The sequence below is a fragment of the Dasypus novemcinctus genome, chromosome 2 (assembly GCF_030445035.2).
Source record: "Dasypus novemcinctus isolate mDasNov1 chromosome 2, mDasNov1.1.hap2, whole genome shotgun sequence".
In the NCBI taxonomy this organism is placed as follows: domain Eukaryota; kingdom Metazoa; phylum Chordata; class Mammalia; order Cingulata; family Dasypodidae; genus Dasypus; species Dasypus novemcinctus.
Window position 1 is genome coordinate 93,051,405 of NC_080674.1, and position 23,810 is coordinate 93,075,214.

The 23,810-nt window shown below is 34.4% G+C and overlaps 1 protein-coding gene across 1 annotated transcript in view; it reads left to right on the plus strand.

The window, feature by feature from the left end:
* The window catches only part of ADGRV1 (adhesion G protein-coupled receptor V1), a 685,020-nt gene that overhangs the window by 59,901 nt on the left and 601,309 nt on the right, over positions 1–23,810 (plus strand). The window contains exons 10-20 of the mRNA XM_058276109.1: positions 38–214; positions 2,733–2,956; positions 7,921–8,047; positions 8,148–8,333; positions 9,078–9,258; positions 9,977–10,140; positions 11,993–12,116; positions 13,108–13,374; positions 17,331–17,457; positions 18,138–18,355; positions 19,007–19,750. Of these exons, the coding sequence (XP_058132092.1) occupies positions 38–214; positions 2,733–2,956; positions 7,921–8,047; positions 8,148–8,333; positions 9,078–9,258; positions 9,977–10,140; positions 11,993–12,116; positions 13,108–13,374; positions 17,331–17,457; positions 18,138–18,355; positions 19,007–19,750 (2,539 nt within the window). The remainder of the gene's footprint in view (positions 1–37; positions 215–2,732; positions 2,957–7,920; positions 8,048–8,147; positions 8,334–9,077; positions 9,259–9,976; positions 10,141–11,992; positions 12,117–13,107; positions 13,375–17,330; positions 17,458–18,137; positions 18,356–19,006; positions 19,751–23,810) is intronic.

The following is a 23,810-nucleotide window of genomic DNA, read 5'->3' on the forward strand; positions in this document are numbered from 1 at the left end:
TTCTTATCTAATAATGTTTTTTCTTTGATTTTTATAGATGGAAACTGTGGAATTGCTGAACATAATTCCCCCAATCCCATCTATAAGTCCTAGATTTGGGAAAATCCAAAATATTTCTCTACTTGTTACTCCAGACATTGCAAATGGTGAAATTGGTTTTATTAGCAATCTTCCAGTCATTTTGTATGAACCAGAAGATTCCCCTGCTGAAGTGGTAAGTAGGCAATTGCATTTTCTTGTCAATGGAGGGCTTAATGAGGCAATAAAGAGACACCTTTTTTTTTAATACGTAGTAATTACATATAAAGTTAATAGACCCTGAAAAGCCTCATTATTTATAGCAAGCCTTGAATATTTAGCTTGTCCCAAATAACTGATGATGGAGTGATTTTCTGCCATCTTTTGCCATCTTGGATAGAATAAAATTACTATTGATTGCTCACAGAGAGAGTCGGATATTTTGATGTATCTGTTTTAGTCAGCAATAGTATGATTTTTTGTCTCAGTGATAGGCAAATATAAACTTTTTTTTTTAAAGATTTTTATTTTTATTTATTTAATTCCCCTCCCCTCCCCCTGTTGTCTGTTTTTCTGTGTCTTTTTGCTGCGTCTTGTTTCTTTGTCCGCTTCTGTTGTCGTCAGCGTCACGGGAAGTGTGGGCGGCACCATTCCTCCGCAGGCTGCTCCCTCCTTCGCGCTGGGCGGCTCTCCTTATGGGTGCACTCCTTGCGCGTGGGGCTCCCCTACGCAGGGGACACCCCTGTGTAGCACGGCACTCCTTGCGCGCATCAGCACTGGGCATGGGCCAGCTCCACACGGGTCAAGGAAGCCCGGGGCTTGAAACGCGGACCTCCCATGTGGTAGACGGATGCCCTAACCACTGGGCCAAAGTCCGTTTCCCTAAACTTTTTTTTTTAATGGCCAAGGGATGTGTGCCACAAGAAACTTTGACCTGCTCCATCTCTGAGCCCTCCATATACATGCCTTAGGTAGGACTGGGGAGGTGATGATGGGGGTTAAGTTGTGGGGTACTGAATCTTAGGAATTTCATTTTATATATAAATTAAATGTATCTATGTTTATATTATATATGAATATATTTAGATGTATAGACACACACATGGACATGCACATATAAAGGCATACTCACATACTCCCCTCACTTCCTGCCCCATACACCCATATCCTGGTTAAATTGGCCTGAGCCTCTGCCTCTGTAGATAGGAATGGCTCTGTCCTTCAGCCTCGCCACTCCCTGAGCCACAACCTGTCCCTGAGACCCTCCTAGCCCCTTACACTTAAGAGTTGATTACAATTGTGTTAGGGTTCAGTTCTTGCTATGTCCTTTGTTTCTATATTTGGTTTTGTAAATGGACAGAGAAGCTCTCTTTTTCATTTATTTTTCTTAATATAGTTATTTCCTGCTATATTAGAAGAACAGTTCATTTGTTCCTAAAGAGTGCATTGCTTTTATTCATTTATCTCATAAAGCTGTGAATTTACCATTTTGAGTTTTTCTCCAGGGGGAAACTAGCTTTCAGAGAATGTTTTGGTCTCTGTGAACCTGCTGCATTCTTTCCCTCTTAGTAAACAGTCTAAAGAGTAGGAGTTTCTCTTTGTTCTTTGTGCCCTATCCACAGCCCTGGCCACACACATTCCCAGAATAATAATTTAAGGGCCTAGCTCGCTATTACTTTGTTTTTTGCCTTCACTGTGATTCTTATTTTACTTACTAGTTTGGGGCCCTGATCATTGCTAGCCAAATTAGCAGGATAGTTAGTAGTGAAAATGTCTTTCTTTTTATCAAAATGGGTTGTGTGAAAGGGCAAAGAAAAAAAAAGGGTACCTCTTTTAGGAGGTTAAACCCAATAGTATATCATGATTAAGTATTCATTTATACTCTTTGGAAAAATTCATCATGATCTACAGTGATCCTTTTTTTATATATATTTATATATTTTAAAGTATACTACACTTGATTAAAAATACAAATACAGTTTGTTTTTAGAATTATTGATAATAACTTCTCTTGTTATTTCATACTATGGAAAGGCACTGTTCTAGATACTGTACTGAAATGATCTTTAATGCTCACCACAAATTTTCAAAATAGGGTCCCTTAACTTCATTTTCCTTGAGGAAATTGAGGTCAGAGAGTTTAAGTAATTTTCCCAAGGTAACTCAGAGCCATGATTTTCTTTATTTTTCTCTTTATTGGATTGGTTAGAAAATTTTTCTTACTTGCTTCTTCTTACTTTGGGATACATATTACACTATACATAATTTTCTAGTCTTAATCATAAGTGTTTGTTTTTCAGTTTATATTGTCATAGCAAATTAATTTTTTCCAGTGAGCCTCTGATAGAAATTTATTCTTTAGCAAATACATTCTATGTTTTTCATGATTCTTTGGCTTTTAAAATATTTTAGTCTTTTTTTCTTAAGATAAATTCCTGGATAAGCAAAATTTTAGGTGGGGGTGATTTTGTAGCTAAATTTGATAAGCAAAAAGTAATATAAATAAGTATATCTAAAATTATTTTCATGCTTTAAGAGAAGACTTGTTCAGTTATGTTTTTGATGTCATTTAATAGTTCACTTCTCCATATATTCTCCATATAGAATACTTATATTCATATAATAACAACATGTGTAGGCACCACATGCAAAGCTTATATTATTTGTGAGCATAAATTTCAGAAGTGATTGTTCTGCTTTTTTCTTTTTATAAGATATACATTCCCCTACATCGGGATGGAACTGATGGTCAAGCTACTGTCTATTGGAGTTTGAAGCCCTCCGGCTTTAATTCAAAAGCAGTGACCCTGGACGATATAAGTCCCTTTAATGGCTCCGTTGTATTTTTATCTGGGCAAAGTGACACAACAATCAACATTACTGTCAAAGCTGATGACATTCCAGAAATGAATGAAACCATAACACTTTCTCTAGACAGGTAATAACCCATTTTGGTAATGGTTAGTAACATTTATATGTAGGAATTCTCTTAAATAATTCTTTTTTGTTTTAATTCTTTTCTCTACATAAAATTAAAAAAAATGAAGAAGATAAAATTATGCTGGCCTTCTGACTACTCTGTTATCTTTTGATGGCTTCTGGCTAGATTATGATTGTTATTATAGTCTTTAGTGAGCTTTTACCATACTATTAGTTGAGAAGAAGCATTACAGAGAGAATTTATGGGAGTTATCGGATGAGTGTTAAGCATAGCTATGTTGCTATACTAAAAAAAAAAGGCAGTAATAAATCTAAAATGTTAGATTAAGAAAACAGCTCTGTTGGCTTCATTTTCAATAGGGGAGAGGATTAGAGCTTTTTGAATAAGAAAAAAGAAAGCTTTAATCTTCAAACAATGACATTTTCTTTTTTATATGGAATTTAAACATATGATACTTATATTTCAGAAAATAAAAAATAATCAAATTCAAGTGGTACTTTCACAGTAATAACTAGGATTTACTTACCATTCCTTGGTGGATAATTTATATTAAAAAATACTGCACCCTATCAGATAGAGTTTTTTCAATAAGTCAGAAAATCTTTTCTAAAAATGAAAAAAAAATACTGTTTAACTGATTTTAGTGAATCCTTTCCTTCCTTCTTCCCTCTCTCCCTCTCTCCTTACCCCCTTACCACTTTTTTTCTTTCTTCATTCATCAAAAGCAAACTTATCTACCCTTGGTCTCAATTTTTTAATTTTTAAAATTTATTTTATTTTTTAAATTTATTTTTAAAATATACATATATTTTACAGAAGTTGTGAACTTACAAAACAATCATACATGTTTAGAATTCCCATACAACACCCCTTCACCAACTCACCACACTGGTGGAATATTTGTTACAGATTATGAGATAATATCAGATTATTTATGTTCCTTGGTCTCAGTTTTATATTAAAATTGAGACATGCTGGACAAGAGTGACTTGAGGGCTTTGCAAGAGTTATGATTTAGAAAGAAAAAAATTGTAAATTAATTCAGTAGACACTGTTTTGTTCTGTGTTTATCAGGACTGAAGTAGTAATTATTTAATCCACATCCTCTCTATATTTTATTATCAGCCTCTTAATTTTTTGTAGGTGTTTTGTCTGAACAAATTCCAAGTTTTAGTTTAATCTTCACTACTCACACAAGAGGAACATAGTCTTAAAAACCCATAAGTATTTTATTTTTTATGTGAAAGAAGAGATAGAACGTAGGTAACAAATCCATGGAATGTCCATTGTTAATCTTGTTTGCCTTCAGATCCACATTATGCTTACTTCCTTTCTTGCATAAAATGTGAAAAAAAAAAAAAAAAGGTAAAGAAAGAGAGAAAAGGAAATAAAACATCCCAGAAGCAAAATCCAATCACAACACAAATTAAAAAAATATATATAACTGTCTGGATGACTTATGATTTTAATATATACTTTAGATTAAATCCTAAGGGAAGGTAGTTCATATGATGAAAAAATATCAGTGAAAAATAAACTGGAAATTATATTTTCATTTATGTCCTTTCTTTTCTTTAAATTAGGTTTGCACACTTATGAAATCAGTGGACTACCTTGAATAAAAAAAAAACTAAAGAAAAATGAAAAGTGGTTATAAATCAAAGCTGTAACAATGATAGAAACTTTGTTAGCTTAGTGTTTCTGCTCTAAACTAAATGTTAAAAGAGTGATTTAAATTATACCTGCACAAATTTATGGTGACTATTAAAGTCACATGCTTTCAATATATTCATTTTCAACTGCATCATGTGAACATTTGAAATTAATTAAATACATTTTTAAAGTGTTCTGTGTTAAAATTTTTTTTTTCTCTCCTGTGGGTAGAAGAACTACATAAGGAAGTACAAATCATGGTGTAGATTTCAGAAATTATTAGTTTCTTTTTTTCAAATAGGAAATTAGTTCAAATGTTTGTTAGAATGTTCTAATCCAATTAGTAACTAGAGCATACTTGTAATATCTCAGTTGTGTGTGAAAAAGAATGAGCAAATTACATTTGAATGTTTGAATGTTTCTATGGCATTTAGTTAAATAAATATGAGAATAAAATCAATAACTTGAGATAATATGCTATTTTATCAAAACCTCCTTATCAGTTTTGTTAATTAAAAAAAAACTAAAAAGAAAGCATCAATGGGTGATAGTAAATTGTGATTGCAATGAATCACAATACAATATTGCAATAACAACAACCAGTTAATACAATTTTATTGTGATAGAGTTTACAATGTTCTCTTAATAATAAATTCAAATTCAAATTCTCTGTATTTCAACTAAATATAGATAAAGAAGTTGTCCTAATACTAAATAATTTATGGTGCTTCTAAGACCATTGAAATTAAAATTATTTTGTTTTTAGTTTTTCCAAAAACAGTCACAATGAAATTGTGCCACTTTATTTCAGAAAAATGTTAACATATGCAGTGTATAACTTTACATATATAAACAGTGTATTTGACTTTAAAAATGGAGCACAAAGACTCTACATTTTGACGTGCTTTTTAAGGCTGTTTGAAAATATAATAAAATGGAGTTTTGGAAAAGTGTTTAGATTTCCTGATATGAAATTGTATTTTAAATAATAGGTATCATAATTAAAATATGTAATGATATTTTATGGCTTCTCTAGTATGTTCCCATACAAATGATGAAAGGTGTTTATTTCTTTGCCTATAGAGCTTTACTTTTTCTAACCCAAAGAACAAGAGGCTTTAGATCTGAGGACTAAGGTTTTTATTTTTTTTTAACCTAATTAAAGCTACTAAGTAATTATAAATACTGCTGAATGAAATTTGCTCATGTACAGTGCTTGGCAGTCTCAAGGGCCTTGGCGGAGGCCTGGAAAGGAATGCTTTGAACGGGTCTTGCCCTGCTGGCTGGCCATGGGGTCATCCTCCATAAGTGGAAACTGCCGAACCGCTTGCTAGCAACTGTCAGTAGCAAAGCACCCACTGTGCAGCGTTCCCATAAAGTGAACGTTACTAGGTCTTGGGAAGAAAGAAAGGCATTCTTAGCTTTATTTTTACCCTGCCCTTTTAAGCTCCTAGGCGTATTAATAAGATTTTTGGGAAGTGGTGCCCTGCTGCCTTTTCCCGTCTCCCACACCTTTTTCTGTGTTAACAGGGTAGAAACTGAAAGGTTTGTCGTGTATTTTGGGTAAGTGTACAATATAATGCCTTGCTTTTGGTGACTGAACATTTTGCTTTGCAAGTGGTTGCTTTGGACAAGGTTGCTGTTCTGCATGAGTCCATGATTCTTGAGTAATTTTGTTTGTCCACCTGCCTGTCTATGCTTTGTGTGTAGTTTTCGTTTTCTATTGATAAAGAGAACATATATGGTATTTTTTTTGTCCTAGAAGTTGTAAATTATGAGTGCAGTTAGGATATTTGATAAAAAGTTTGAGAATCATTGTAACTACAAATTTTGAAGAACTTAGAATACAGTATTCTTTATAGTTTACACATAGCCTTGAGAACAATTGGGCTTTGATTGTGAAATTCTTACACACCATCTTTTATGAATCTCATAGTTTGCCTAACAGAATTAGCATGCATTACTCTTATCTTTACCATTGGTTTTCTGAGTGCATCTAGGAAATTTCTTGCCTACTTCTCAGTTGTATTCAGAACTTTTAAAAATTTGTCATTTTACTTAAGGGTAGATTATTTTGAGAAAGTTTAAAAGTAAATCCATTTGTTTAATTCTCAGAATGAACTTTATATTTTACATTCTGATCTAGTTTTGTCTTCTAGCTGTGTGGACATAGGAAATTTCAATTAGTGAAGATATTGAGGTACATGAAATATGAGCAAATTGGCTATGAAAATCATATGACTGCATTAACAATATAATAGGTAACCGCCCTATTATTTGGACAATTCTCTCCTATGACCATTAGCAAGCTAGGTATTGATTGCCAGATTTCCAAAAGTGAGGGAGGAATGTTAATAGATTCTCTATTTCATAAGAAGAGAGCTATCTTTTCTACGTACAATTGTGGTTTCACATTGTGTTTTTGAGGGTTGATCATGACTACTTTTTGGTTCAGTGGAGAGTACATTTGGAAAGGTTTAGAGCAGCTTGCAAGACTGAGAATTCTCAAAAAGCCTGCTGGCTTTTAAACCCACAGAGCCTTGCAATCCAAATCCTTTGATCATTCTAATTACACACTAGGCATAAAAGGCAGAGATTTTTAAAAAAATCTTGTTTTGACATGTTCTTTTGAAATATTTATAGGAATTGTTATACCATGCCATCCATGTCAGATTCATTTTATTCCATTAGTTTTTTTCTTATATGTCCTGTTTTCTTTTATTCTAAAAAAAATACATGAGGTTAAAATGAAGATAAATGGAAAGCATTTGAAAAGTCACAAAATATTTCTAAAATCTAAGCATAGTTTCATTGGCAATGTTTATTTTCAATCAGCTTGGCCTGCTTTAGACTGTAGTTATCCAGCTTTTAGTAAAATCTCATACAATGATTTTTTAAAATGAAATTAAAGAGCATGTAAAATTAAAATGTAAGTTTGTTTAAATATATTTTCTGACCACATGTTTAAAACTAGAATTTTCTATGGAAAGAAATATGTAAATTCTGATACTTTATAAAGATAAAATATAGTACATTTACAACCTTTGGTTGTGTATGCTATGTCTGTTTTCAGTCAAATAAAAAAGTTAGAATTAATTCAGGAAGGAAGTTTTTCCATAATTGTTAGGAGTAAAATTATTTTGATTTTAGGTGATTTTAATACACTTAATTGCAATGAAGCTTTTAAATTCTGATAAGCTTCCTTTTCCTTTACCTGGGAGTGCTGTAAATATTGCCTTTAAAAGCCTGCAAAATTCAGAAATAAAACTATAGCTAGCAGGGGCTTTTCTTCCCTCTAACTCCTCCAGGGTCAATGTGGAAAATCAAGTGCTAAAATCTGGATATACTAGCTGTGACTTAATTATTTTGGAAAATGATGATCCTGGGGGAGTTTTTGAATTTTCCCCTGCTTCAAGAGGACCCTATGTTATAAAAGTAAGTATGAAGGAAACTTTAATATACTTTGTGCTCACTGCATTAGAAGAATGATGCTGAGAAGGATTTGAATGTTTGTGGATTTTTGTTTTCTTTTAAGGAAGGAGAAGCTGTGGAGCTCCACATCATCCGATCCAGGGGGGCTCTCATCAAACAATTTCTACACTACTGGGTAGAGCCAAGAGATAGCAATGAGTTCTATGGGAACTCAGGGGTACTAGAATTTAAACCGGGGGAAAGGGAGATTGTAATCACCTTGCTAACGAGACTGGATGGGATACCAGAGGTATGAGATTTTATTATATCTTTGTGCTTTTATTGAAAGTAGTGGTGTCTAGCATGTTATAAATATAAAGATTTTGAATATTGGACACAGAAAAGAAAGCAGACAAGAAATAATTGAGCAGTACTTATGTTTGGGGGAAAAACAAACTAAAAAACAAATTGTAAGTCTTATTCAAATTCGAATGGTGTATTTTTATCCTACATAAAGAAGTATGAGGCAATCTGGAACTTACAATGTGTGATGCATTTTCATCTCCTTTTAACTTGTTAGTTATTAATGATAAGTAATCTCTTTTCAGTGACGTTTTAATGATACAGTTTTGAGCTAAAGAAATTTTATTGTAAAATTATTTTTAAGGAGAATTAAGTTTTGTATTAATGAAACCAGGTAAAGTTCAATTATGTTTATGAACCTATGCATATGTAATTTTTAAATTCATTTTACTTTATTTAGTCTTATTAATTTAAGTGATTAGCTCATCCACAATAAGGTATGTTCTTCTTCCTATTTTAGAACATTATCATCTTTTCCCTTTTTGGACAATATATACTTATTTCTAGTGTTTCTCTTAATTGATCAAAGAATGTTAAAAGAAATTTTAGGAATCAGATCAGCTCTTTGATCTTTCCATTGAGTTGTATGTTTCTGAAAACACTGTATATTAATATTATTGAATATATATTTTTTGTTTGCTCTGAAAATTTCAGCTTTATGTTTTTCCTAACTTGACATTTCTCATTTTAGTTGGATGAACACTATTGGTTGGTTCTTGGCAGCCATGGTGAACGGGAAAGCAAATTGGGAAGTGCTACGGTTGTGAACATAACAATTTTGAAAAATGATGATCCTCATGGAATTATAGAATTTGTTTCTGATGGTTTAATTGTGATAATAAATGAAAGTAAAGGAGATGATACTTACAGTGGTAATTTATTCTACTTCTAACAATCTATAACTGCTTACGGAAGAGGAAATACCATTTTTTAGTTTATAACTTAGCACCTAATTATTTTCACTTGTCCATTCTGTCTCAGAAATTGTATGTAGGCAGAAATTGATCTTTTCTGTCAGTCATACTTAAGATTGCTGTTTATACTTCATGCGTATTATTGTGATGATATTGATGACTGGCTATATTTTGATTTCAATTAACTATGTGCAGTGGAACTCAAACACCCAAGAATGAGTCCAGACAAATTGGAGAAACTTTAAAACTAACAGTTACTGCTATGAAGCCATTGCAATAGCAAGAAATGAGAAGTGGTTTTTTTTCCTAGAGCAGTCTGGCTGGATAAGACTTATGAGTGTACAGCTTCCTTTAGCTCTTATATGTCAAATATCCTTATTGAGCTTTTTGAGAGTCTATCTAATTAATCACCATTCTGATCCCTTTGGTGAATGACTTTTAAAATCCCAAATTGTGATAGAAAAGATTGCGTTCATTATCAATTCTTTGCCTACTTTGGGAGAAATAGTCTGATACATTTTACTTTGGAGTACTTTAGAGGCTATGCTAAGTAAATAATTGGCTTTTGTTAAAAAGAGGTCTTATTTTTTACTTTTGCTTATTTGAGTGATTTCTTTATTGTTTTTAAATTGTTTAAAATATACTCACATATATGAAATATGTTTGTATTTCACAGCTGTTTATGGTGTAATAAGAAATCAAGGTAACTTCGGTGATGTTAGTGTATTGTGGGTGGTTAGTCCAGATTTTACAGAAGATGTATTTCCTGTCCAAGGGACTATTTTCTTTGGAGATCAGGAATTTTCAAAAAATATCACCATTTACTCTCTTCCAGATGAGGTAACTATTGCATACATAACACTCTGCTTTACTTGTTTTAGTGGTTCAATAATTATTATTTGTTTAATAATTAAATATCTGGTACTATGTTTTGTCACGGAATATGTGATAAAGAAGTTAGGTATGGAAATATTTGACTATAAACCAAAAAGAAATATTATTTTTTAGTTCCCCTGAAGGCTTTTAAAAATTTATCAAAATATGTTATTCATACATGAACATACAAACATACATAAGCAATAAGTGTCTAATAGAATTTGTGATCTTAGAAAACAAACATACATATTATCACACATGGCTTCCACACATTACCCCACCACCAGCAACTTGAATTGTTGTGAAACATTTGTTACAAACTATAAGAGAGCATTGTCAAATATTACTACTAACTATAGCCCATATCTTGCATTTGGTGTACTTTTCCCTCAACCTACCTGATTAATAACACCCTGTATTAGTATAATGTATTTCTTATAGTTCATAAGAGATACACTTATATTTGTTAACAGTCCATCTTCTACCACTGGATCCCCTGTGCTATACAGTCCCATGTTTTGTACCATCCGTCCAATGTGTACACTCAGTGGCTCTCATTTTCATCACAGAGTTGTGCTGTCATCACACCAGTCAATTTTAGAAAGTTTTCATTACTCCAAAAGGAAAAATCCCATACTCCTTTATACCCTCTATTGATGTCCCTTAGAATTGATATAATATCTTCTTTGCATTGCTACAAAATATTACAGTTTAACTGTTAACTATCTTCCATAAGTTACATTAGTTGTAATTTTCCCATGTATCACCATATTTTTAACATTTTGCAAAAGAACTTCTTATATTTTGACTATTAACCACAATCTTCATCAACCACTGAAATCACTATGCTATACCTCCCTAGATTATTCTCTAGCTTCCTTTCAATTGACATTTACGCCCCTGAAGGCCTTTTTAACTTTTAAAACTGATAGTAGTTAGTGATACTGCTTATGCATCAGGGATTCTCAATTGTGGTAGAAATTAAGCCCTTGAAAACAAGGTCACCATCTACCAAGTCACACTATTTTCACTCTCAGAATGAGGACAATGGGCCAGATGGGTCCCGGATTTAGCATGGTGTTTCTTCTTATTAATAATGAAGAGAAGGTAGGTATAGTTTATAGAGAACTTAGTGACAATGGAGAGTGAACCTTGCTGAGTATGGTGGGTCTTAGGACAGTGATGGTGGCCTGTCCGCTTTCCCTCATACCCACCTTTTGAGAGATACGTCCCAGTACTCCTCCATTTTAGGGTGGGGAGGGGACCAGCTCTCAGGAAGTGAAAGAGATCCCTTTAGACCCCGAGTCCTGGGGAATCTCATTTTGTTAAGGTACAGGGGAAGTTTTTGTGATCCACTTGGGTGACAAAGTTTTTAAGAGGCTTTTAAGAAGCCTTCAAGTGTTAGCTGAACTTCTGTTATTCTTATGAGTTATGTTCTGAATAAATATCAAAAAGTTATTTTTCTGTTCCTTTTTTTTCTTGTAAACAACATGTTTTCCAATTTCTTATAGAAGTCATACGAGCTATTTAGAATTTCTATTTTTAGTTTGTATAATGAAAAATATCACTATTTTCATTAAATTTTATAGTTAGTCAAAATACGGTGGCTGTATGGATGAACATACATTAAAATCCTTATTTTTTTGGTTTGAATCCTAATTGATTTCTTCGGGGTAGTTCTACCTCAGAAATGGAAAGGAATATTAGTGCTATTAATAGAGCTCTTTGAAAACACAAAAACTTATTTAGGAATATATAATGTAATTATATATACAAACCACCTGATTTAAAACATGTGTAACATATTTTCCAAAAGATTCCAGAGGAAATGGAAGAATTTACTATTACCCTACTTAATGTCACTGGAGGAGCTAAAATAGGAAATAAAACAACTGCAACTCTGAGGATTAGAAGAAATGATGACCCCATTTATTTTGCAGGTAGTATTGCTATTTTATTTGAGTGAGTTTACATCTTTCCTACCACCTTATATTTTTTTCCAATGAATTTTTTAAACTTAACATTTAAGAGAGTGCAATTGATCCTTGTTTAAATAGGATTTCATTATTTGTTCAGATGATCCTTATTTGATCTGTTTGAAATTTACAAATATTTTTAAAGATCTTCTGAAGGAAAAAGAAAACAAAATAAGTACTATTTCTTAGACTTTATTCTCCTCTTCAAATTACAAGGTATTTTCTTTCCTTTGTGCAGAAAAGAACCCTCCTCTACATGATCTTTTCCAGTGTGTAATGTAGCCTATTCAGGGCTTAGACATCATCTTTAATGACTGGTCATATGCTATAAAAAGTAATACTAAATGGACATGTCAATTAAGGTTTCCCCATTTTTGCCACTTTACAGCTGTCTTTTAGAGTTATCATTTGCCACCTTAGGCATCTTTTTGTTTTATTTATGAGATTTAATTGGTATCAATTAATAGTTATTTCTTAAACTATTTTTGGTAAGCTGCAGTAGTTGCAAGAATCTTTTAAACCTTTTGACTGTTACTGATACATATTATTAACCTTCCGTGAACATGTATTTAATGAACTGTTCCAGGGCTCAGTCTTATGCTAACTGCTGTGGCAAAAATAAGATTCTAGGCCTGTTCTCAAGGAATGTATTGTCTTAAATACGGAAACGAGATGTATGAAGCAGTTGGCACGGAGTTTCAAGTAGAAAGTAACTTATTGACAAATTGTGTGGTGAAGACTAGGGATTCTCTGGGAATTAAGAGGAAGGCTGCTGAATGTTGAAATAATTGGAGGAGGCCTCAAGTTGGAGTTGGAGCAGAGATGATACTTTAAGTGAATGCACGGCATAGGACATTTCTTGAGGGGGCAGGGATGAATGTATAGTGAACGGAAAATTTGTAGACAGGATCAGAAAAACTCACACATTCCTTCTTTTTCTTTATGGACATGTCAGAACCTCGTGTAATAAGGGTTCAGGAAGGCAGGACTGCTAACTTCACCATCCTTAGAAATGGATCTCTTGATATTGCCTGCACTGTCCAGTATGCAACCGTGGATGGGAAAGCAACCGCAGAGGAGGGAGACTTCATTCCTGTTGACAAAGGAGAGACTCTTGTGTTTGAGGTTGGAAGAAGAGAGCATAGCATATCTGTGTTTGTTAATGAAGATGATATCCCGGAAACAGATGAGTTCTTTTATATAATCGTCTTCAATTCAACAGGTAAATAAATTATATTTTTATGGCAGGTCTGTTTTGGTGCTTTTTAGTATGACAGTAAGTACTACTGTACTGTGGTGGTGCCAAGTAGTATTTAACTGTCATCTGTGACTTTTCAAGAGCAAAATTGTTTGTTTCATTGCTTTCTTAAGAGATGGGGGTGAAGAATATGTGTGTTGAACCTTTGTTGTACCTGGTATTGTCTATGGCAGTGTTTTTAAAACTTTCTCAGAATATGGCACAAATAAAAATGTGTGATATTATATAAAGAAGAGGAAACTTGTAGCTAAAAGAGGCTGGTTTTGGGATTTTGGCTGCCCTAGGTGTTTCCTAGTCACCTAAGGGCTTAAGGGATCAGTTTTAGTTTTCTCCCTTTCGATAACTGTCCCTCCCTTCTCCAGTAGTGGGAAGTCCTGTTCCCATTATCTGTAATAGATTTATTTATTTGATCATTTTCCCCTATGTGTACCATGTTCCCACTGCTTCTATAGACCACCCCCCTCCCTCCCCAGTGAGGCAGCCCTTCTTGCCCTGAGGGTCCTAATTTCCTATTCTGGACCAACCACCTTCCTGGGTGTGGATTCCTCCTCATCCCACTCGCTCCAGCACTCCGCATCAAACTTCAAGAAATGCCCTCTTTACCCTGAGGCCTAGCACCTTGCCCTGGACCCCTGTGGGGCCCTACCACCCCCTGTCCCCGATTGTGAGGCCCTACCTAATGCTTTCTGGATTGCAATATCTAGAAAGAGATGGAGGCAAAGAAAAGCAACTCTTAATTATAACTTTTGCTTTTCTTGTGTCTCTGTCATTCTTCCTTTATCTCGTTACCTCTTTCTGCCTTTATCCTTTAGCCTTCCTTTCCTTCTCCCTTTGTCTTAGCTTAACTAAGAAAACCCAAAAAGTTAAAACTAAAAGCTGTCATCTGGTGGGGGAAAAATCCATTTTGTAGAAAAATGGCCACGGAAGAAATGTCAAAATGGCTAAAATCATAATTAGCCAAATCTTATGTAGACCAAAAATATTTGGTAAATCAAATCATTGTCCTATAAAGTAAATGAAAGAATTTCCTGCAGATAAAAATAATTCTGGTAAAATAAAAGTGGGTAAAAGAACCTTTTACTGTGAAGCACAGGAAATTGATACCGAAATGGCAGTCTTAAAGTTCATTCTAAAAATAAGTTCTTGATGAAAATTATTAACTTGGTGTAATTCTGGTGAAGTATTTTTAGTCACAAACACCATTTGAGCCAAAATATCATTAGGGTTAAACTAGGCTCAGTAACAAAATGTCACCTGGTTTAAAATGTTGGAGCAAAACATCCTGAACCACTTCTGGTGGCAGGGGATGGGGAAGGGGCGACAGGCACCACTTCTGGCTGTGAAGGTGGCAAGAAGCTCCTGAAGCTTTCATGCTGAAAGAAAAAGAAAAGAAGAAATTTGAGGGGCTGAAATGAAGGTTGTGCTGGGAATTAAGTAGAATTAAGAAATCCGACAGAAAGTATGCTGTTTTGCCTGTGCCTGTGGCCGGGGTGATCCTTGATCCTATTCCTGTTTAAACATCTAGTCTGTGGTAAAACATCTGTTGCCACTTATAGCTAATATGATGTTTTGTCTTGGAGCCTTTTGTCCACCCAAGAACAAACTTGTGGAAAAAACAAATCTGAACCTTTTGTAAAGAGGATGGAATAGGACCCTGCAAGGAGAGGTTTAGTTTTTTTTACTTTTTAATTTTTTTATAAAACGTATAATTGGGGAAATAGTTTCATTTTAGACAGTGATAGAGAAAGTGGGGTTAGAGGGAAAGAGAGAGCAACGTGTGACTGGCTGACTGGGCTGTGACCTACATACTGCCCTTGCATTTGCTTTCGTTTTTCTAGAAATGGTGACATCTGAAGACCAAATAACTTTAGCCATAAAGTGTTGGATGACAGATATTCTACAATTTGTGCTTTTATTCATCTTTTCTTGGTTCTTTCTGTCCTCTTTTTCCATCCTCCTTTACAATCTCCAAACAACGAGGGTCTAAAGGGGCTCTGATGCAAGGAGGGGAAGTATCTCAGACGTGTTCTAGTGTTGGCAGTGGGTGTTTAAGCTCCTTATTTGTTATTCAGAGTATTTTCTCTGAGATTGAATTATAGGATGTGGGCATCTTTAGAGTTCTTGTGAAATATTTTAAGTTTACCCTGTGGAGAAACAGAATGATTTTTAGCACCACCTGTGACTTGTTGCATCACAAATGTGTATGATAACAGAACCCTGCCAAAATCAGATTTTACAAGTTTTATTTTTGTTAGATTTTATGATAGAATATTTTAGGTCTTTTTATTATTTTATATTGTCAGCATTTTCTGCGTAATAATTTAGTGGCAATTTTTAATGTCTTTTTTCTTTTCCTTTGGCTGATTATCAAGTGAGGAGGAATAAAGTTATATATTTATATAAATAACTTTTAATGTGACTATTTGCTATATGTAATTCCTTTTTCAATAATTTTAATTTTAGGTGTTATCCTTATCTTATTTTGAAAGTTGTATTTGCATCAGTTTAGCCAATATTCTTAAATAACTCCTACATACCAATTAATGAGCACCTACACTGCTAGGGCATGGATCTGAATAAGAAGCCTTTGTCCATAGAGCCTACAGTAAAACGGTGTGTGGGTGCATGTGTGTGCATGTGTATAATGTAAGCATTGTTATGATTGGTTCACAAAGTACAAAGTGCTGTGGGAACAAAGTGAAGAAACACTTAGCTTAACCTGGGGATTCAGGGAGGAATCCCTGTAAGGGTTGTGTCCTGGAGGTGTGTGTGATTAGACAGGTGAGGAAGGATGGGAGGGACTTGTTCACATGGGGAACATCTGGAGCAAAGGCAAAGTGCTTTAAACCCTAGGGAAGTTCAGATGAGCAGGGATGTAATGTGTAGGTACGAGTGATGCAGACAGGCTTTAGAAATTGTTGGAGTTGAGTGGAATCAAGTTCAACACCCTAGAGAATTTCTAGAGAGTTCTGTGTGTGACCAGATCAAATTCTGCTGCCTCAAGGTGGCGATCTAAAGAGAAAAGCTTGGAAAGTGGATGGGGCTTTGTGATAGAGCTCCCTGCCGGCCATGTGGGTTCGATCCCTGGGACCTCCTGGTGAAGAAGAAGAGAAAGCATGCCCACACGAGTGTCTGTGTGGTGAGCCAGTGTCCCGCAAAAGTGAGTCACACAGCAAGATGATGATGCATCAGAAGAGACAAGGGGAGAGTGAAGGTGAAGTGCAGCAGAAACCAGGAATTGAGATGGCACAGTTGACAGGGAACCTCCCTCCCCATTAGAGGTCTCCAGGATAGAATCTTGGTGAATCCTAGAGGAGAGAAGCCTAGAGGAGAGAAGATGAGAAGAGAAGACAACACAGACAGCAAAAACAGCAGGGCAGGAGGAAGGAACGTAGTGGGGGGGGGGGGGGAGGAATAAATAAATAAATAAACCTTAAAAAAAACTAAAGAGAAAAGCTTGAGCCAATGATTTCAATCACTATGTACAAGAGTATTCCTTTCACTATTTTTATAAAAATAAGATTACTTAAAAATCTGAATATTAGAAAATGCTATTTTGGATTTCTAATTAAGCTATTGAAGCCATCTTCCTATTGTGAAGAAAAGTATCATGTATGTTTTTCAATGAAATAGTTTCTTTGTAAGTAAAATCTTTCTCAAAAGTTAAGAATAGAAACTATTTCATATTAAATTTATTTAGGCATCTCTCTCTCTATAAAGAGGTTTAATATGTGTGTGTCTGTATAATATACATATATATACTATATATTCAAGAAATATTTTGCATTCATTGTATGACCATCATTGGCAAATATTTGCTGAAAATTTGAACTTAATTATAAACTGTTTCTTATTTTAAGAATGTAAACATAACAGTAAATTAGCCACCTTTGCTGTTTTTTTTTCCTTTTTAAATTTAGGTGATACAGTAGTATATCAAAATGGAATAGCTACAGTCATAATTGAAGCAAATGATGACACAAATGGTATTTTTTCTCTGGAGCCAATAGACAAAGCAGTTGAAGAAGGAAAGACTAATGCATTTTGGTAAGCATATTAAGATAAGGCAAATTTAGAATTGGATAAGATAAAATAAAACCTTTAATTATGCAAAAATTGACATATTTTGAATCTTTAAAAATTAAAAAATAGGTCAAGAATGGAATAATTTCAAAGCTGCCTATCTGAATGAATTGTAAATTTTGTATATGCTGTTGCTGCTTATGAAAAAAATGTAGGTAAGCAGAAATTATTCTCTGCTTCCTCCTCACCTCAAACTTCCTTTTTTTGACAGCACTGAGAGCCTTGAATTATCCGAGATCTTGAGGAACTCTTCTCTCAAATGTTATGTGACTACTTTCATCCTGCATTTTGTTTTTGAAGAGCTTTTAATTTGCATCTAACTATGCTTTGTTCGGACTTAGAAATTTTCTTTCAGCTTGGATTGTTAAGACAATGATTTTTAAGAGTGCTTCTCTTTATTATTATTATTGTTATTCCTTTTCCATTAGATACTTCATGATTGCTTTGTAGGACTGGCTGGTTTGTTTATATCAGGGATGGTGAAGGGAAAAGTGTATTTTTTAGACAGCATAGAAAGCTATCATTTTTTATTTATTTATTTTTATTTTTTAATTAAAAATTTTTTTTTTATTTTCTGAAAGCTATCTGGAGTTAGAATCACCACTTATAAATTTTTCATAAAAATAATTTAATTTATTATGTAGGATTTTGAGGCACCGGGGACACTTTGGCAATGTTTCTGTGGCTTGGCAGCTGTTTCAGAATGATTCTGCTTTGCAACCTGGACAAGAGTTCTATGAAACTTCAGGGACTGTTAACTTCATGGACGGAGAAGGAACCAAACCTATAATTCTCCATGCTTTTCCAGATAAAATTCCTGAATTCAATGAATTTTATATTCTAAAGCTTGTAAACATTTCAGGTGCTGTGTTTTTCCTTCTTTTTTATTTTACCACCAAAATTTTATATTTTATACTTAAGTCGTTAGAGCTGTATGCAAAATGCAATCGATGAAGAATTAAGTGTATCTTGATTATCCTATTTTAAATACCAAAATATCCTTGAGAGAAATGTTACTTTTAAATGTTAAAACTTATGGTCTTAGTTTGGTTCATTTTCATGGAGGCTTTCCCAACCATCCTCAAACTTGTTAATAGACTTTCCCCCCACCAACTATCCTATTTCCAGTTAAACATTAGTTGAAGATAGGAAGTACAACTTCACCGTAACTTAAAGCTTGGCCTTTGTGCCATAATTTAAGCAATCAGTTTTCTCATCACTTTTGGTTTTAAGCACAAGAATTAAACCTTTTTAGTTCATACCCACTTTTCAGGCTTGATTGACTATTAATGAAATTATACTGAACCAGTGTTATTTTTTAAACATGCCTCTGAAAATGTGGTGAAAATCAAATGACATTATTGTGGTGTGATCAGTGAGTTAAATTGTTTAACTAGAAGTTTCTCTTGTAAACAAGTTCCTTTTTCTTTGCCTCATGCTAGAAAGTAATTAAAATTATGGTTCCACACTCTTTATAATAATTATTTTTAAAATATTCATTTGAAAATCACAGGTGGGTCCCCAGGTCCTGGTGGCCAACTAAGAGAAAGCAATCTCCAGGTGACAGTTATGATTCCGTTCAATGATGATCCCTTTGGACTTTTCTTCTTGGATCCAGACTGTTTAGAGAGAGAAGTGGCAGAAGATGTCCTCTCAGAAGATGATATGTCTTATATTACCAACTTCACTATTTTGAGGCAACAAGGTGTCTTTGGTGATGTACGAGTTGGCTGGGAAATACTGTCCAGTGAGTTCACTGCTGGGCTGCCTCCAATGATAGATTTTTTACTGCTTGGAATTTTCCCCAGCGCTGTGCATTTACAACCACACATGAGGCGTCACCATAGTGGAACAGATGCTTTGTACTTCAGTGGTTTAGAGGGTGCGTTTGGGACTATTAGTCCCAAATACCATACTTCCAGAAACAACACGATTGCCAGCTTTACATTTTCAGCTTGGGTAATGCCTAATGTCAATACGAATGGATTTGTTATAGCAAAGGATGATGGCAATGGAAGCATCTACTACGGGGTAAAAATTCAAACCAATGAATCCCATGTGACACTCTCCCTTCATTACAAAACCTTGGGTTCCAATGTTACACATATTGCCAGGACAACAGTCATGAAATATTTAGAAGAAAATATTTGGCTTCACTTTCTAATTATCCTGGATGATGGCATAATTGAATTCTACCTTGATGGAAATGCAGTGCCCAAAGGAATCAAGAGTCTGAAGGGAGAAGCCATTACTGATGGTGAGTATCATCTTCACAACTAGGACCCTGGTTTCAACTTTTTAAAATGCCAGCAAGTATTTAATTTCTTTAAACGTGTGCCTATGAAGACCTTGATAAGTTCTGTGCTGAGTGTTCAGAAATGAATCAGGCAGAATCTTTGTTCTTGAAGACCCTAGGCTGTATGACAGATATGTACAGACAAATCACTTCAGTGCATTAGTAGGAAGAAAGGAAAGGATTTTAGAGGAGAAACATTTATACCTCTTAGGCAAGGAGTAGGAGGGGTAGGGAATGGCATTTCAGGCAGAAGAAAGAGCAAATGAAACCACACATTGTATGTGGGGAATTGCTAATAGTACAGTGTTGCTGGAGGTGTGGGGTAGTGGGCATAAGGTTGGAGAGGAAGGTCAAGAAAAATCACATAAAAAAGTTTGCACGTAGTTTATAAGATCAGGAGGTAAATGTATAAATTCTGTAGAGTGCTTTGAAGAGATAAACGTAATCTTCGTTGCTGGTTTGTATGCTGTCTTTCTAAAAAGCACACTTGTGTGCATGTGTACTGCTGTAGAGTGCTTTGAAGAGATAAACGTAATCTTCGTTGCTGGTTTGTATGCTGTTTCTCTAAAAAGCACACTTGTGTGCATGTGTACCTGCAAATAATACACTGTCATCACTGGTTCCCTCCCAGTCCCTCTATCCTCTGATTCTGTTTTATATCTAGTAACAAAGTGGAGCAGAGCAATGTGGTTATAGCTGATTTGAACATTTCCTTTCTGAATCACCTACATTAGATATTTGGCTGTATTATTTTTCCAGCAGAAACAAAGATGGGCAAATGAAACAGCATGCATACCTTTCCTGACTTCAACCTCAAGAACAAACTTGAAGAACTCCAAGGAATTATTAATAAACTATTTGCTTCCTGAGTGTATGAACGCATACATGTAACTATTAACACTGATTCCCTTGGTGATGGTAGTAGTGGTAGAATGAGAATCATGAAGATGAGGGGAAGTGAGAACTATTTATTTATTTTTCTCTGACTTACTGCTCAGAATTTATATTTTAAAGAAAAATTTAAGTCTATATATTTTAAAAAGTTGTCATCGAAATTAAAAATTCATCTGTTTTAGCACGTGGGTAAACAGCACCCAGATCCAGGAACAGAGCATTCCAGAACACCAGAAGCCCCCTTTGTCTCTCTTGCAATTACAAATAGGTACAAGGGTACCTACTGTCTTTTTTTCTAAGAGCATAAGAATTAACTTTGGCTGTTCTTTTTCTTTATATAAATATAATTGAACAGTATGTTCACTTGTGTCGTCTAGTTTCTTTCATTCAGTATTTTGCTTATCCATATCTTTGCGTGGTGTAGATCTTTCAGTCTCATTTCTGGATAGAATTCCGCTGTGTAACTTTATCAAAATTCACTCATGCAACTTTTTATTATTTTTCCAAATCTTTTTATTTTACTTTTTAAAGAAGCTTTAGATTATATAAATGTTACATTGAAAATAGAGGGGATTCCCATATATTTCATTAGTGTGGCTCATTTGTTACAGTTGATGGACACATTGAAGCATTGCTACTAACCATGGACTATAGTTTCCATTATAGTTTACACTTTGCCCTGCACAATTCTATAGGTTTTGACAGAATGTATGCTGGCCTGTATCTGTCATTGCAATGTCATGCGGGACAATTCCAATGTCTCAACAGTGCTTCCCTGTTACACCTATTCTTCCCTCTTCCTCCCCACAGAACCTCTGACGACCACTGCGTTTATATCAGTGATATAATTTTTTCCATTACTAGAATTATAATGAGTCTACTTTAGTCCGTAATTGAATTCCATCCTTATTTTGGTCATTCCTCAATCTTGAGGATTATTCATGCTACTTTTAATAGTCATTTGCCTTGTGTCCAGTTTTTAGCTATTATGTATAGTGATTTTATGGATATTTTTATACATGTGTTTTGGTGAATGTATCCATGTCTGCATTTCTGTTGTATACCTAGCAGTGGGATTGCTGAGTCTTAGCATATGCATCTATTCAGTTTTAGAAGATATTGCCTAATAGTATTTCAATATAGGTGAACCAATTTATCCTCTCACCAGTGGTGTATGAGAGTTCCTCTTGTTCCACGTATTCACAAAGTCCTGGTATTTCCTGTCTTTCATTTTTGCCTATTCTGGTTGTGGTGTCTCCTTGTGGTTTCAAAAAAGTATGTTTTTTAAAGAAATATGTTTATGATCAATATAAAAAAATTTAAAAGTACACATACAAGTCAAGAATATAAAAAACACTATACCATCATTGAGAGATTATGACTATAAACATTACATATATTATTAAAAAATTTTATATACATAAAATTCATATTTCACCCTATTTTTTCCTTTATTTTCAAAGTTACACATGTTTATTCCATGAAATTTTGAAAAGTGCAGAATAGTATTAAGAAGCAAAGTAAAAGCTACTATAGTCCCTCAATTCTGAAGCTACAACTATACCATCTTGGCATCTTTTTAACCTTTGGAATATTTTCACATATTTACTAAAGTAGTTGACACTAAAATCAGAGAAACTAGGATCATGTTTTTTCCAGAGAATTAAACATAGAAATACAGGATTAGAATGCCCAAAATTTGTGTAGTGTTTTACATTTATAAGGAATTTTCCATACATTGTCTTATTTGGACTTCACAATAGTCCTATATATTAAATATTTTTATCAATATCGAAAAAGAAGTCAAAGCCAGCAAATAAATTCAACAGGATGACACAGCCAAGTAGTAGAGGAGCTATGACTCTGATCTCTAGGTCATTGTTCTTCTAGTATACTATAGAAACAAAACAAAAAGAGGTAAGATAATGCATACACATTGATTCCAGATAGTCTCATAGCTGGCAAGAATCATGACGTGGTTTTGTGAGAGTCAGGAGACCTTATGTCATTTAGTTGAGAGATTATCCAATAGGAAGGAAAACAACATAGGATTTTCCACTCGATCTGAAGTTCCAGATGGTTTTGGTTTTCTGGACAGGCACGTCATCAATGCAGAACCACTGTACTGGTATGGGAGCAGTAGTGATAATAACGTGAAGTACTTGTCATTACCTGGAAAGAACTATCTGGTGGTGTTTTGGAAAACTACTTTCATTGTGGCTATTGATAAGAAATATTTGTACATTTTTGCAAAATCGCTGCCAGGCTCTTACATAAATATCTTAGTTGAACTATTGGCGTGGGAATAAAACAAGTAAGTACTTGTGAATTGCTGAAAGGGGTTGTAATTGAGATATAATAACCTAATTGTGCTCCATGTTGCTATTATCATTATGAAAAAGTTTCCAAGGCTTGCATATAATGTTGTTTCTGGGAATAAATACTTCTTTTTTATATCCCTTCCATTAGCTGTTTGAATAAAGAGCTATAGTTGGGACACATGAACTTTTTTGCTGAATTCTCGAAACTTTGATGCAAGATGAATTTCTTTTTTTTTTTTTTAAGATTTATTTATTTCTCTCCCCTTCCCACCCCCCCAACGTTGTCTGCTCTCTGTGTCCATTTGCTTTGTGTTCTTCTGCATCCACTTGCATTATCCAGCAGCAGTGGGAAATTGTGTCTCTCTTTTTTGTTGTGTCATCTTGCTGCATCAGCTCTCCATGTGTGGCGCCATTCCTGGATGGGCTGCGCTTTTTTCACACAGGTTGGCTCTCCTTTCAGGGCACACTCCTTGCGTATGGGACTCCCCTACATGGGAATGTTCCTGCATGGCAGCACTGCAAGTGGGCAGGCTTACCACATGGGTCAGGAGGCCCTGGGGATCCAACCCCGGACCCTCCATATAGTAGACGGACACTGTCAGTTGAGCCACATCCCTTTCCCCAAGATGAATTTCTAACAGTCTGTCTTGAAGTTCTCAAAGATCAATAATACTGAAATTTTGAAATTATAACTGAATTGAATTGTTCCATTATTATATGTATAAGTATATGAAAAAATGTCATGAAAGTAATGTCTTTCCAAATACACACACACATATATATACATACACACATAAACACATACA